We start from the raw sequence: 15,889 nt of genomic DNA, 5'->3' as shown, positions 1-15,889 counted from the left end.
AATTGGTCAAGGCAATCTAGCTTAGGATTTTTATCTCTAAATTACACATCATTTCTACAACTTGTCTATTTTGTGGTGTTAATCCCTCGTAGAAATAAGTGACAAATCGCTAAGTTTCAAAACCATGGTGTGGACATATGTTAAGCAATTCTTTAAAGCTATCCAAACATTGGCATAGCATTTCTCCATTTTTTAAAGTGAAATAAGTGATTTGCCTTTTAAAAGAATTGGTTTTATAAGGTGAAAAGAATTTTTAAAAAAATTGTTCTTGTATGTTATTCCAAGTTCTTGTTGATCCAGATTTAAGGTTTTGTAGCCAAGTTTTAGCTTTATCTTTTAATGAAAATGAAAAAAGCTTTAATCTAATTATGTTCATGCTACAATTTTGCTCTATGTATGTATTACAAACTTCCTCAAAATCTCTTAGATGCAAATATGGATTCTCATATTCTAAACGATGAAATGTAGGTAAAAGTTGGATAATACATGGTTTGAAGTTGAATCGATATGCTTCTGGAGGAAATAATATACATGATGGTGCTTTGGTTCTAGTTGGATTCATGTAGTCTTTCAGAGTTCTTGGTTGATTCTGATCATGTTGAGATTGGTTGTCTCCCTGATCAATTGGAGGATTAAGTTGGGCCAAAATATTTTTGTCTTTAATCTCATCCATGATTGGTGGTGGTGATTGGGATCTACGAATTAACCTGCCACTTGAAGTTCGAGACCAAACGTCTCATGCAATTATGATAATGTGTGAGTGTAAAATTATGTTGTAAATATGATACACAAACAAATGAATAACAAAAAAATGAAAAATTACACAAATTAAAGACTAAATGAAAATTAAATAAACAAGATAAATGTACAAGAAAAAAATACATGACAAAAATAAATTAACTAAAATTATTTAACTAAAAATAAAATAATCAAATAGGCAGTAAACCAAACATATAAACAAAGAAAATACCAAAAAGAAAAATAAAATAAATGCAAAAATTAAATTACAAAAATAAATAAATAGAAAAAGAAAGAAAAGAAATAATTAAAGTGTAGACTCTTTTTCTTTTTTTTCAAATTTTAAAAATTAGCGACCAATCAAGTGATTAATTCAAATTAATGGGCCTTGTAATTTTTAAAGTCAAAATTTTTTTTATTGAGTCCCAATCAGGTACAAAAGAAATCCAATTATGGTCCAAAAAAGTTCAAGTTGTAGGTCGAATTTGAGATTTATGAGAAATATTGGCTAGGGACCTATTCAAAAATGTTCTATGATTTTGTGGTCAAACAGTAATTAGGAGAAGAATGAGCCAAAAACGAGATTTTTGGGGGTAAAACTGTAATTATAAAATATGTGGGGATAGAAGAGAATTTAAGAAAAGAAAAAGGGGATAAACTATAATTTACACAAAAAGCAAATGCCAAAAAGAAAATAAAACAAAATAAATATATTTCATCGGCAACAGCGCCAAAAACTTGACACAACTTCAAAGTGATTTCTAACTCACAAGTATAAGAGTGTCTTGTTATATTATAACTCAGTGAATCCGAGGTCAATTCACAAAAAAATGATTTAATTTGTTTATTTAAGTTTATCAAAAAAATAAAATTTAAATTTAAAAATATGCAATTTAATTTAAGAAAAACTATGAAATTGAATTAGTTAGGGTTATAGATCCACTCATAATAATAAATACAATTTAACAAAAATTTTTTTTTTATTTCCCAAAAGATTGATTGTATAAATTTAAATAATTTTCTCATTAATTTTATTATGAATTAAGAACTTAATGTACCAAAACTCAACTTGTCTATAATAAGTCAAAATATTATTTTACCATATTTTATAGTACAATTAAGCATTCATTGTGTCAAACTCCCATTTTTGTCTATAATAAATCAAAATTTCAAAATATAAAGTATGGATAAAATTAAATAGAAAATAATTCAATTTGTACAATTAAAAATAGAATTTAATTAAATCATATTTTTTTACTAAGAGTTTCGCCTCACCCTAACTGCTAATATTTAGCTAAACATATTTAAAATAAAGAAAATTATTAAAATTGAAAAACACATAATTAAAAAAAAAGGTATTTGAAAATTGAAATAAAACTAATTTTATTTATTGAAAATTACAAAGAGAGATGAAAAGAAGAATTTGAGAGGAAATAAGAGAAGAGAATGTATGGTGTGAAGAGGTGTGTTCCCCCTCCCTCTATTTATACTAATACATAGTTAATTCACACCACACAAATAAATAAAACTAATTACATCTTAGTCTTACATTTGTCCCATTAATAAAACATAAACTTAACTTAATCCACTCAAGCACATCCAACATATTCCACTAACAATTACCATACCTAATATGATAAAAACTTATAATTTCACAATTACCCCATTTACCATAGTAAAAACTTAAAAATTTATAACAAAAGTCTCAGATCCTCCTCGACAATGACATAATTTCTCGAGCTTCCAGAATCTAAATTTGACATCCGTATATTTGTTTAGAGCCTCAAATTGCATGAAATTATTATTTTTACCTAATAAACACACAAAAATACACAAAATCAAATACTTAGAAAAATAATTAGAAATTCACAATATGTTACAAATTATAAATATAAATTACATTAATAGCACAAAATAACATTTTTACCCCTTAATAAACGTATAATTTCTTAACACTAATCAGTAACTATAGAACAAAAGTTAATAATATTTAGTGAATATAGATTTTAAATAATAATTTTAACAAAATTATTAAAAATATAATAGATTTTACATCATACAAGTGAAAAATCATATGAACACAGTTTTTAAATTACAGCAGATAATATTTACCAAATACTTTAGTGCTGTAACTTTGTCCAACCTCAATTTCAAACGCACCCTAAAGCTAACGCTTAATGTCCACGTGTTTGACACTTTGGCAAATGAGTGGAACTTAGAGCCAATGGAAGATGATGGAGAACAAGAGCTTTGTAGCCAATTGCTGAGTAGTTAGACTTAGCTAAATTTAAATTTTAATGGAAAATGGAATTTTTATTTTAATAAGCCATGGAAAATGAAAATGAATTCGATACTGTCATTTCTCTTTCAAAGTTATAATGGAAGTTTTATTATAATGTAATTAAATTTTAAAAATTGAAAAAGTCAGTTCTATTTTTTTAAATAAAATACCTCATTTATTTCTGAATCTCAACAATCATAAGATAAATGAGGTCAGAATAAAATATCTATAGATAAAAATTAAAACAATAAAAAATAAAATGGTTAAGAAATAATTCAAAATAATTCAGTATGAATATGTTGAACACCCTTTACCAACCAAACAATATATAGAGACTACCACTCAATTAGCAACCGAGATAAAGTTGGTGTTGATTTTAATTGATTGTAACTACATAATTATGTACATATGTTGGTTATATGACAATTTATTTTTATTTATTTAAATTATTTTCTCAACGCAATGTAAAACTGTGCAAGTTCCTTTGTCGATGCATAACGTGGGTCCAGATTTTCGATGCCGAATGAAAGAAAAGGAGCTCGATGCGCAGAGCCCAGGCTACAACTCGTGTTACAATCAAAAGAAGAGAAAGAGATGGCACGAACATGAAGCATCGGATCATCATTCATGACCAAAATACAGAGACCAAAAATTGTCTTTCACGTGAATCCGAGACAAGCACGGTCTCTTGTGACCCGGCCCCACAATCTGATCACTCCAAATTCAATGCTATGTTGATTGATAATAATCTTCCGATTTCTGTAAACAACTACAATATGAAGTTAACGGTCGTGATTGGGCCTGCGCAGTTAACCTGAGGGATCAGGGTCGCAGCGTAAGACACCCATCTCAGGTGCAATACGCGGGGTACACGTGGCGAAGTGTCCCCTTTCGGGACCACAGTTTGGGCATCTCGTGCACGGGAGTCACGTGATTCCTTGAGGCCTGAGGTGAAAAATGAGGGGACCATTACCATTGATAAGTGGATGGAATGCAGTATGTTAGTGGATCATAATGCAATTAAAGAGAATGTTATAGATGAATAAGAATGCTCTTCTGAAGAGCCTCTTCACTTGAAGTATTCAATTACAATTATCATAATATGATTTTCTCCTCAAAAAATAATAAATAACTTTGAAAACTTTTCAACTTTTTTTTATGGATTATGGCTCAAATTTTCATTTTTATGAAGAAAAATAGTGCTTATTTGTATCTTTGTATAAAAATTAGTATGTAAAAAGTTTGATGGATATTAATTCATTAACCCCCTAGAAACGATAAATATAATGTTAAACTTTAAAAAAAATATTTTGTGGATAATAGTTTATTCAACTGGTAAAATTTAATAAGTGAAACAAGAAACTAAGAGCTTATTTCTTGAAATTCTGAGGTTTGAAATTTTATTAAATTCAGGGCTTTTTTATTTCTCCTTTTTTTATAACTTATATATGATTTTCAGATATTTACATTTTAATGAAAAAAGGTATGAATAAAAAGTAAATATTATATTTTAAAAATATTTTTAATAAATTTATTTATTTCTGAAATATAAAATCTAATCTCCTTTCTTTGTTTTGATTTACAAAGACATAAATATTAAAAAATCATGTTTAAAAATATTTTTTAGTATAAAAACAAATAAGATGCCACTTATATTCATATATTAAAATAAGAAAAACAAACATATTATTCATATATTTGTATTCGCATCCATTTACACTTTAAAAAATTAAAGCAATTCAAATTTTAGATAAAAAAATAAACGTTATCTAAGAGTTTGAATCTCACTCAATTAAAGAAAAAGAATTCAATTTGAAAAAATCCTAGGCCAAACCTTTTTATTATTTTTTGGATAAATTAATAAGTTTATCATTAGAAGTTTATTGATATTTATAATCATAAATCTATATTTCTATTCCTATATTAGGATATATTTACTTTCACTAATTCGAATAATTATATCTAGTCCACCCACATTTATGGGAAAGGGTTATTTTATGTTGAAACATATTCAATTTTTCATTTAACTTGGAATTAGATCATATTCTTATTGGAGTTCCACGAAGCTTGGAGTTAAGGAGATGAGGTGCCAATCAATTTAGTCAAAATGTATTTGCAACCTTAAACTTGATATTTGTAACGTATATTGTTATGTACTATAAATAATTGAATATAAATCATTTTATATTAACTAAGGAGAAGATTTTGAATTTTTTGAGCAGTCATTCTTGGTAAAAAAAAAAAACAATAGCCAATGAAAATTTCTATATATTAGTAATTTTTTAGTTCGGGATTTTAAAGTCCAAGAAAACTTTAAAATAGTAGGGTTTAATAGTATTATGAAATTAAATTTTAAAGTCAGCACAATTTTAAAGTTTTCTCATATTTTCCCGCACTTTAAAATTCTGAATTCGAAAATTTCTATACACACACACGCAATATAACTAATGCCGACATATAAATATACAATTGAAGTTCAACATATCAAAGTCCAAAACCCAAAATATAAGCTGAAATCCACTTAAATCTAGTAAATAAAATAAAGTTCCATAACTATATTCAAACGCTCTACCTTAGCTATACTCAAACTTCCATAACCATACTCAAATGCTCTATCTTAGAGTTCAAGGAATGAGGTGCTAGTCAACCTAATCAAAATGTATTTACAATCTTAAACTTGATATTTCTAATTTATGTTGTCCAAGTACTATAAATAATTGAATGTAAATCATTTTATATCAACTCAAGGAGAAGATTTTGAATTTTTTGAGAAGCCGTTTCTTGGTCAAAAAGAAAAAAAAAAACAAAAAAAGGAAATTTTTTCGAGTTTTATTATAAACTGTCCTTTTAGGTGCGAAATACCCTATTCAAGTAAAGCAGTCAAAATGAGAAAAGCTAACCGCACATGCATGTAGTAGAAATTTTAACAAAAGCCACCAAGTAAAAAGCTTACCCTGAGATTTATCATTTATTTATATATAAAGAACTCATAACAAAAAGCTCTCTTTTCAATCAACCTCTTAGAACTCATAATCCAAGAGTCCATTTTCAACCTCCACCCATTTTTCACTCTCACAAACACAAACACATCTTCGTCTTTAAACAACCGTTCTTTCTTTAATTTTTTTTTTTTTTTTGGGTCAATTCTCCATCCACAAGCATGTTCAAAAACTAAAGATTAATGCATGCATAAGCATAATGCTCTCAAAAAGACAGCAGAGACTTGTCTTTTGTTGTGTTAGTTAACAGTTATTACTTAATACATGCCTCTAATGAATGGTGAAGATCATAGCAGCTGGCTAATGGCACCACCACCAATGGCTCCTTTGAATATGGAAAGAGAAGAGCACTGGAGGCGTTTTGACAACTCAGTGAACGCAGTCTCATTTGGGTTTGTGGCCACAGCCATTCTCATTTCAATGTTCCTTGTTATGGCCATCTTTGAGAGATTTCTAAGGCCAAGATCATCAATGCCTCCAGGTCCAAGCTCTGCTTCTGATCTTGAAGCACAGATGATGTTCAATGGCAAGCTCAATTACCCTTCTCCCAAAGTATGCTTTCTCTCTCTCTCTTACATTGAAAATAGAAATTACTTTTTCTCTTTTTGCTTTCTGCCTCTGATGGCAGCAGCTGCAAGCACCGAAAATTTGCTTTCATTTTTACAACATCACTTTCTATATTATCGGCAGATGCAATGAGTACACTTCTAACATGATTGTGACTGTTCATATACTTTCTTTTTATGTGTCATTATAGCTAATTCATGCACTTTGACTAGTTATTTTGCAAATTGCTGCTTAATTTTTTCAGTAAGCACTTTTTATACTTGCAAATGATGGGTTTTCAAAGATTGTTCTGTGTTTGATGCCCTATTTTTTTTCAATTCTTTTTCCTCCGGCCACAGATTTATAATTATATGCTTATTTATTTTTATACGTTTTCTGAAAAGATAAATAGTAGTATTACACAAGAAAGGCTGATAAAAGGGACCCATTAGTTCTAAATGTATTTGAAAAATCCAATCACCATAGGCTCCATTGGACGGCTCATGTTCACATGGCTCCATGTTCTTTCTTCATCAAGCATTAATGCTTCAGTTCCCCTTCAAAACAAACGTGGGTTAAGTTATCCCAAATCAAATTTTGATATAGTGCTCTTTTAACTTTTTTTCATAGTGCTATAGTTGCAGTATTTTACAGCCATGATTGCAAAGGGCAATGTAATCTTTTGATTACGATTGTGGATTCATGGAAAATGACATGGATAATTACTCATGGTTAGGGAGCTTCTATAGTGGGTGCAGTATGCATTGTGAATCATAATATACTTACAATAATTTATTGCAACGGCTATCCAACGCAACCTTATTTGATTATTAAGATCTTGGAATAACAATATTTGATCATCCCAAAGCATATTTATATACACCATTACTAGTTAAAATATTAGTATTTTCCTTATCATTCTTCTTAAGTTATGGCACAGTTTTGTCTTGTTCATATGTATTCAATAATATATATATATATAGGTGGATTTATTTTTGCTTCACCATTCACCTACGAATAACTTGATTCTACTCATTAATTGCTGCCAATTTCTGTCGTGCTTGAGTTGAAAATGTTGTCTATGAAATGGATTTGTTTAGATGCAATTTTCCCCCTTCTCTTCTTTAGTGTTTACGCACAAGCACAAATTGATCATGATCTAATCAGTAACTTCATCTACTACGCCTTGTGAATGGTGTTAAAATTGTGGATTAATCAAGTAGTTTCAGGTGACGATGTTAGTCACTAAAACTTGTCTAATAGTACTCTATATTTTTCTGTTTGCAAGGTAAATAGACATATATAGTTCTCTAGTTCTTTAATGAGATAAAGCGCTTAATTTGAACCATAGTCTTTGTAGGGCTAATGGGACCAAGAAATCACACAAAGCATGTGGGTTTTGTCTCGAGTGTCATAACAAGCCAAAACCATAGAAGTTTTGTCAAATCTTTGTGTCTAGCTTATTGAAAACTCAAACAGTGTAAGCATCGATAAGGCCATGGTGTGAAATCTTCAACGTTTGAGTGTTCGCATATATATCCACGTGGTTTTTGTCTTTAAAAAATCACCTTAATTTAATGTATGGAGTTGACGATCTCCATTTTGTGCCATCCCAAGATTTGTCCCACGCTAGTAAATGAATACAAGCATGTCGACAAATTTGTTTTCTTGCCCCAATTATTTGCTGTGTTGCTTGTTTTTTGAAGCTTAAGATATTCGTGTAACGTGGCTTCGGTCACCAATTTCAGAATGTTAACAACTTTCAATAACCTAATTACGTATGGAGCATGTCCTTGATTTATGGATAGAGTTATGAAATCAACAGACATTGGTGTTATTTTATAGTATTGGAACTAATCCTTTTGATAAGGTTACCTCCACTCTGTTATGTCTCTATTCTTGTATCTTAAGCATGATTAAAGGTTATCCCTTTTGGTCTCTTCTATCAACTGTGGTTAAAATAATCAAAATTAGCTCTTCTTGTCCTTAATACTTGAACCCATCTGGCCATTTCAAGCATTGCCACATTAGAGCATGAAGTGTATATTGATTTTATATGTTTGTGCAGATGACAGTGTATGCCAAAGGGGTATCAGTCTTGATGCCTGGCGAGCAAATTCCTACATTTATAGCACACCCAGCTCCGGCACCTTGTCCTCCAGAGCGCATCTTGCAGCCTCTTCATCAATATAACCAAAGCTTCAATTTCACCTCAAGCTTAGTTGAAAATAATTGAAGGAAATACTGAGTCTTTCAAGCTTAGTTGAAAATAATTGAAGGAAATACTGAGTCTTTCAGAATATATATTTTGATATATATCATATCATTTTATGAACTCAAGTTTAGTGTCACAACTAGTGAAGATAGAACGAAACACCAGATAGAGCCTAATAGGTCTAGGCGCATTTCATCATGTGTGTATATTTTTACTTGATGATTGTGGCATGTTGTCTTTATTTCCCTGGTCATTTGTCTCATTTCTTACCTCTTATGAATTGAATTTCTTTAAAAAGACTCCAAAAAAAAATGAAGATGTGAATGCCATTCCATTTAATTTTAGACATTTTTCTAGTGAAATGCTTTTAGGATTTTCTTTGCACTGTTGACAAGAAGTACGAAATTGATATTTATTAGATAACTAGGAAATAGAACCGCGCTTCGCGCGGCTTTGAAAAAAGAATTTAGTTTTATCCTGTTTTCTTATTTTATTTTTAACGATTTATTCTATTCAATTAAGAGGTAAGACTTCAAAAAAAAACATGAAAAAATAAAGCAAAGCTAAAACCAAAAATACTTTTTTAATTATTTAAAATTGCATTAGCTAAATTAACACCACGGAAATAGAAGTGCCATAGATACGCCTTATCTAAGCCAAAACCTTGGAGGCTGATTTATCACCACGAGACCACTTGTAGAAAGAGCAAAAGATGCATCACAGTAGCCTCTCAGTATGTTCCCTTCTTCGGCAGTGAATCCGAGAGAGGTGAGCATTGCAGGCTAGCAATTACGGGCGATGATTCAATAGAGCGGCAACAATCAGGGCCAATATCAGTTTAGCTATTAAGGAAGAATATAACAATCTCATTTGAGCATGATTTCTACTCCATTAACGCGTTCTATCACTCTGTTAGGCCTCTGCTAACTTCAAGTCTTGTTGCAAGATTGTAGCTTGGTTTCGTATTGTTGTTGAGGCGATCATTCTTATTGGTTGCATTTGCAATATTTGCCATGATCAGATAAGTCAGGGCCAAAATGAAAAACACATATTTTAGAGCCATTGCTATTTTCTCTTCTTTTATGTTGTGTTTATGTTTACATGAGATATTATATTTTTTGTTGCTATTAATAAATTAAGGTAAGGCAGAGGAGAAGAGTGATTAAAAATATTTTATAAATTATTACTTAATTTATGATCAAGAAGGTTTCAATTAGAGAAGATAGTGGGTCTTTTGATGAATGATTATATATTGATTGTGTAATAACAGTCAAATTAATTATGAGAAGATGAAAAGCCAAATCTGAAAGAAAATTTCTCTATTTATTGATAATAGAGAATATACAAAGATGAAAAATGGTGATGCCGCATCACTTCTTGTAGTCCCAATTTTTTGTTGCTATTTATAAATTAAGGTGAGGTAGAGGAGAAGAGTGATTAAAAATGTTGATAAATTATTGCTTAATTTATGATCAAGAATGTTTCAATTAAAGAAGATAGTGGGTCTTTTGATGAACTGTTACATATTAATTGTGTAATAACGGTCAAATTAATTATGAGAAGATGAAAATCCAAATCTGAAAGAAAATTTCTCTATTTATTAAATAATAGAAAATATATAAAGATGAGAAATGATGATGCCACATCACCTCTTGTAATCCCAACTTTATATAAATATATAGATTCTTTAAACTGCATCTTCTTTTGTAATATACATTATTTAATGGACAAACGAGACATGACATGAAAAATTCTTTGGGGTGAAAAAGAGCACGCAATCAATAGTGGAATCTTTTTCTAATAAGTGTGATTGGGCAACCTTAAGATGAATTTGTACTGTTTTACACAAGCCATACATTTAAAATAGGTAAATAATCGAATAGTAATTATATTTTAGGTTAAGGTCTTATTTAGCTTCTATATTTTAAAAAATGTCTTAAGAAATTTTTATTATTGAATATTGACACTCTTGACCCTTATTGATTTGTCTTTTACAATAATACCATTACTATAATTTTGGAGACTTTGGTTATTTAATCTATGAAAAAGTTAATTAACAAATTGAACTATAATCATTTATAAGCAAATTAACCAATAACTATCAGTCTGAATGAACTAATATTTTCATATCCTTAAAACAATCTTCTAATTACTTGAAATAAATTAATACTAGTTAACTTAAAGTAATGTTTAATACATTTGCAATTATAATCTTGCCAGTAATTATTTATTAAAAAATTAATTTATTGAGTTAATCCTAAAGTAAAAATATTAAATTTTTATTTTTATTTTTATTTTATTTTTAAGGTTAATTTGTTAATTAACATTATTTTATAAATTAATTAATTAATATCTCTAAGAATATTGTTGTAAGGATATTATTTTAAAAGTAAAGAAAAAAAGGGCATGAACATAATATATTTAGTAACAGGAGTCTCTTGAGGTATTTTTAAAATATAAGAATTAAATAGACATTTACATCAAAATATAAAAGTGAACAAACATTTAACCCATTTAACATTGAACAATGCCATATGATTGGGAGTTTCAACATGTTAAACCCTAAGTCCGTTTCGATCACTAGTCCTCACAGCCATAAACTTTTTGCATAGCTGTCAATAACTATAGAATATTTATGTTATAATGTTAATGCATGCATCGAATGGTTAAAAAAAAAAACCAATCAAACTTGTTTTCAGTTTTCTATTTTCCATTTTGGGAAAAGGAAAATGAATAAAACTTGTTTGATAGACTCATTTTGGAGGGAAATGCTACACTTAAAAAACAAATCATTTTTATTCTTTATATAGTGTCAAGGAAATTGGCTTAATTTTATTCTAAGCAAATGTTTCCACAAATTTTGACTTTGTAACATTGCTGCAAAAGTTGTTGATCTCAAAATTAAGGTGTGTTATATATATATTATTGTAATAATAATTTTGCTAAGTTAACTTACAAAATCCTAAAAATAGGTACTATTATCTATGTTTGTTTTACATCATTACAAGAAAACTGCTAATAGATGACAGACAACTTATGACAGATTTTGGGTATATCATAAAATTATGATAGACTTGTAACATAATTTTCAATCTATCATGAATTAATGATGGCTTTGTGATAGAATTATTTTCTATCACAGATTAATGATGGTTTTATGATAGAATTATTTTTTATCATGGATTAATGATGAGTTTGTGATAAAATTATTTTTTATCATGAATTAATGATGGTTTTATGATAGAATTATTTTTTATCACAAATTATTATTTTTTACCTAGCCACGTGTCGACTTATAATTTATTACTTAATATGTGAACAATTACACTATATAATTTCTGAAGTATAAAATGAAAAAGTGAACCCTAAATCTACCTTAATTAAACACGCTACTTGTTAAGTTGTTGCCACCGCTCCCCTGCTGCTCTTCGATTTCTCCGATCGAGATTTCCATTGTACGCAGCAACGTTTTCGATGCTTGCACCAATCTCATTCTCGTCCCCTTAGACGGCCATCCCGTCTCCGTTGCAACCATTCTAATGTCGTCGTACTTCAAGGCAAACAAGGCAGTGAAAACGACGTGGATTTGGGCATCGAAGAGGCTAAAATAACAACAAAGGTGTTTTAGTGATAAGATGCCTACTAGTGTGTTTTATTTAGTCATTTAAAAAAAAGGTGTCCTTATAAATTCTAATTTTCTTGTTCTTTACAGTCTTTATGAGTGGTTGTGTTGGTAGTTGTACACTGTTCTATTTCAGTTCTATATGCAGGAATATTATTCTTGTGCCTTAAAATTTCACACTTCTTGTTTTTATCAGGTAAAGAAAAGAAACTCAGAAGAAAGCTCTACGCAGTGGACTACAGGGACCACTGAGGTTCAGCTCCCGACTACGTATGTTGGGTTCTCTCTCTCTCTCCCCCTCCTTAGAGAATTTGTATTTTGAGTTCACTTGAAGATAAGCTCTGGAATGAAATGGTGATATTTTACAGAGTTATGCCTAGCAAGTGTTTGATAGAATGTCTAAAAGGATAAAAATTGTTATAGGCTTTTATTTATGAGAGGTTCTACCTTTAAATGCAATTGAGGGACTTGAAAATTGCAAGGAACCCGTTTAACAAACAACATCTTTTTTTGCAGTGGTCTTAACTTGTGTACAAACTTGTGTACAAACTTGATGAGCTTAGATAATGAATGTCCCTTTTACAGTGAACTCAATGACACCAAAATAGAACCCATATATTTTGTCCCATCCATATAGTACAATCAATGTCTCATTTTGTATGTGTAAGAAGTGGCAATTCTTTTGTTTGACATGCAACAAAATTGAAACGCCATCTTATAAAAAACATTGTATCCATGAGAGCGTTTTGCTTCATTGAAAGCAATTATGAGCCCTGCTTTTACATTCGCTTTTGAAGGTTTATTGTGTAAGAAAAAGCTGTCTTTTCTTTTTTAATTTTCTTTTAATGTTTGATTTAATTTTTTAAACTTATTCTACCTTTTTTTCATATTCTTTTCTTTCTTCTATTGTGTTTTTTTATTAAGTTTAAAACTTTGTTTGGAGGTTAGAAGCTTCGAGAGTAATGAAAAAAAAGGACAAAAGGGAAAAAGGTTTTTACTTTTTAGGAAAATGTTCTTGGTACATGTGTTTATCTTTTTATTTATTTACTTTAAAATTTGAGCTTTGAGGTTCTTTGCATGTTTTCTTAAGCATGTTAAAGAAACATTGTTGTAGAGATAAAAAGCTGAAAGTCAAAGAGCGTGTTTGGTTTCCTTTGTTTTCTCTATAATTTTTGAATAATGGGTTTGGAACACTAACATTTTAATGTGGTGACAAATTAATCAAACCTTTAATTTACTGCTCTATTGTTGGGTTAAATTGATGAAAGTTCTAATTTATTGTTTTAAGGGATTGAAAATCTGCATTTTTGAATAATGATTGTCCATTCAATGCATGTGAAATTCTCCATTTCTAACTTCAATTATAAATGTTTGGAGTGAGTCTTGTGTGAAGATATTTGCATTTCATAAAATGTGAACTTTTGGGTGTGTGCACTTGGAACTCTGTAGAATTCAAGCAATCCAGAAAATATGGACATCCGTATTATAGAAAATTTAAATAAAGAAGTGCCTTGTTCTAATTTACTATATTCTTAAATAATGCTTGTAGTTTGTATCAGTTCATGTATTTATTCCAATCATTTTTTCTATTATGCAGTTTCAACATTTCATGTTTGATTATGCATGTAAAGTTCATATGTGAATGTTAAGTTGTTGCCTTATACTAAAGTGGCAGAGCTGATAAGCCCTGAAGGGGAGTGGAAGAGGGATTGGATCCAGCAGCATTTTATTAAAGAAGATGCAAAAATCATTTCAAGGATTCCATTGCCAAGGCACACAGCATTGGATGAGTTGTGTTGGCACTATGATAAGCTTGGGAATTATTTGGTTAAAAGTGGCTACCAATTAGCTTTAAAAGAAAATTTTCCAAGTGCCCCAAGTAGCTCAAATCCAGACCCCAGACAATGGAATGCCATATGGAAGCTAGACCTCCCGGAAAAAATAAGGATATTTATGTGGAGGGCTGTTAAAAACTTGCTACCAACAGCCGAAAACTTGTGGAAAAAGGAAGGTGGTGCCAGACCCAATATGTCAAAGATGCAAGCGGGGAATGGAAATAGTGTTCATGCAATGGTTGAATGCAAAGCAGCAAGGAAGATTAGGCAGCTTTCTCACCATGCAGCTGAGGAGATCACAGCCTCTTGTGGGAGGAATATGTTTGATATATTTCTTGATATAACAAGGCTCCTAAACAAAAAAGAGACAGAGTTGTAGGTTGCATATTGGTGGGCTACGTGAAACGCGAGAAACCATTTCCTCTTCAAAAAGGAAAAGCTGGATGCTTTAATTTCAGTTGTCAAAGCTGAAGGTGTAGTAGAAGCCTATAGAAAGTTCAAAAGGACTGAGCATCAGCAGTTGGAAACCTCAAACATGGAGAAACCTAAGCAATGGAAACCTCCACCCGAAAACTGGTGCAAAGTAAATGTGGATGCTGTAATTGACCATCAAAGTCAAAGAGCTGGGTTAGGAGTAGTGATAAGGAATGATAAGGGAGATGTGGTTGCTGCAGCCATTAAGCCCTCAAGTTTCAACGGAGATGTGCCTTTTGCAGAAGCTGAAGGAATTGAATGGGGAATGCAAGTGGCCAAAAAGGCAGGAATCACTGCAGTCATTTTGGAATCAGATTGTCAAGCAGCCATTGATTTGGCAAACAACAGAAAGGGCAGCAAAACTGAGATTTTTTGGGTGATATCAGAAATCAATAAGAGACGAAAAGAGTTCCAGGAAGTCAGATTTCAACACACCCTTAGGTCTGGTAATGTAAATGCCCATACCTTATCTAAGTTAGCTGTAAAAGGTTCAGAATCTGTTTTATGGCTGGGAAATATACCAGCACAAGTCATGTGTTTATTCTCTTTACAATAATGAAGTTTCTTTCCTTTCAAAAAAAAAAAAGAGTAGTTAAGGTGTACTTAGAGAATAGCTTAGGTGGTTTCACAGAGTACTTAACGTAATTGGAGTAGTTTATGCTCATACATGAAACACAATTTCGACCTCAAATTGAAAATATAGTAAAACAAATATAAATATAAAGAACACATTATTTTTATGTAGTTTGGCCTTTGACTTATGCTCACAGGAGAAAGTGGTCACCAATCTATTAAATAAATGAGAAATTACATGAAATTTTCATTATCCAAGATGAACAACACTAGCAAGATTAACTAGCAATAAAATTTGATAAGTCAACTTAAACAAATATGTCTTTCAATAAAGGGTAAATATGAGAGGTCAGCTTTACACTCAGATATTAAAGGATTTCTATAAGACACGCATTTTACATCTTTGACCCAAAATGTACCAAAGCATATCAAAATGTTATCAAACCAGAAAAGAGACTTCTCAAATGGTCAATTTACTCAGTGAAGATGAGGATAGTGAACAAAGTACAGAGGTCAATAATAAAGATGATGAAGGCAGAGAACAGAAAATAGCCTCCAAAAAAAGGTAAAGTGGCTAATGATCTAAAAGATGGAGAGAGAGAAGAA

The 15,889-nt window shown here is 30.4% G+C and overlaps 1 protein-coding gene across 1 annotated transcript; it reads left to right on the top strand.

The window, feature by feature from the left end:
* Positions 1 to 6,011: 6,011 nt before the first annotated feature.
* On the top strand, positions 6,012 to 8,850 carry LOC18052626. Its single transcript, XM_006447259.2, has 2 exons — positions 6,012 to 6,570; positions 8,633 to 8,850. Exons 1-2 carry the CDS (start codon positions 6,283 to 6,285, stop codon positions 8,798 to 8,800), a joined length of 456 nt encoding a protein of 151 aa, XP_006447322.1. The 5' UTR covers positions 6,012 to 6,282; the 3' UTR covers positions 8,801 to 8,850.
* The last annotated feature ends 7,039 nt before the right edge of the window (positions 8,851 to 15,889 follow it).

This window comes from Citrus clementina, unplaced genomic scaffold, assembly GCF_000493195.1.
Source record: "Citrus clementina cultivar Clemenules unplaced genomic scaffold, Citrus_clementina_v1.0 scaffold_2, whole genome shotgun sequence".
In the NCBI taxonomy this organism is placed as follows: Eukaryota; Viridiplantae; Streptophyta; class Magnoliopsida; order Sapindales; family Rutaceae; genus Citrus; species Citrus x clementina.
This window is presented reverse-complemented; position numbering and strand designations above follow the sequence as displayed.

What these genes read in the sequence shown, in the direction of transcription:
- LOC18052626 (XM_006447259.2), top strand. Translation starts at nt 6,283, where the DNA reads ATGCCTCTAATGAATGGTGAAGATCATAGCAGCTGGCTAATGGCACCA. An exon ending in TCAATTACCCTTCTCCCAAA is followed by an intron (nt 6,571 to 8,632) that starts GTATGCTTTCTC and finishes ATGTTTGTGCAG; the next exon opens with ATGACAGTGTATGCCAAAGG.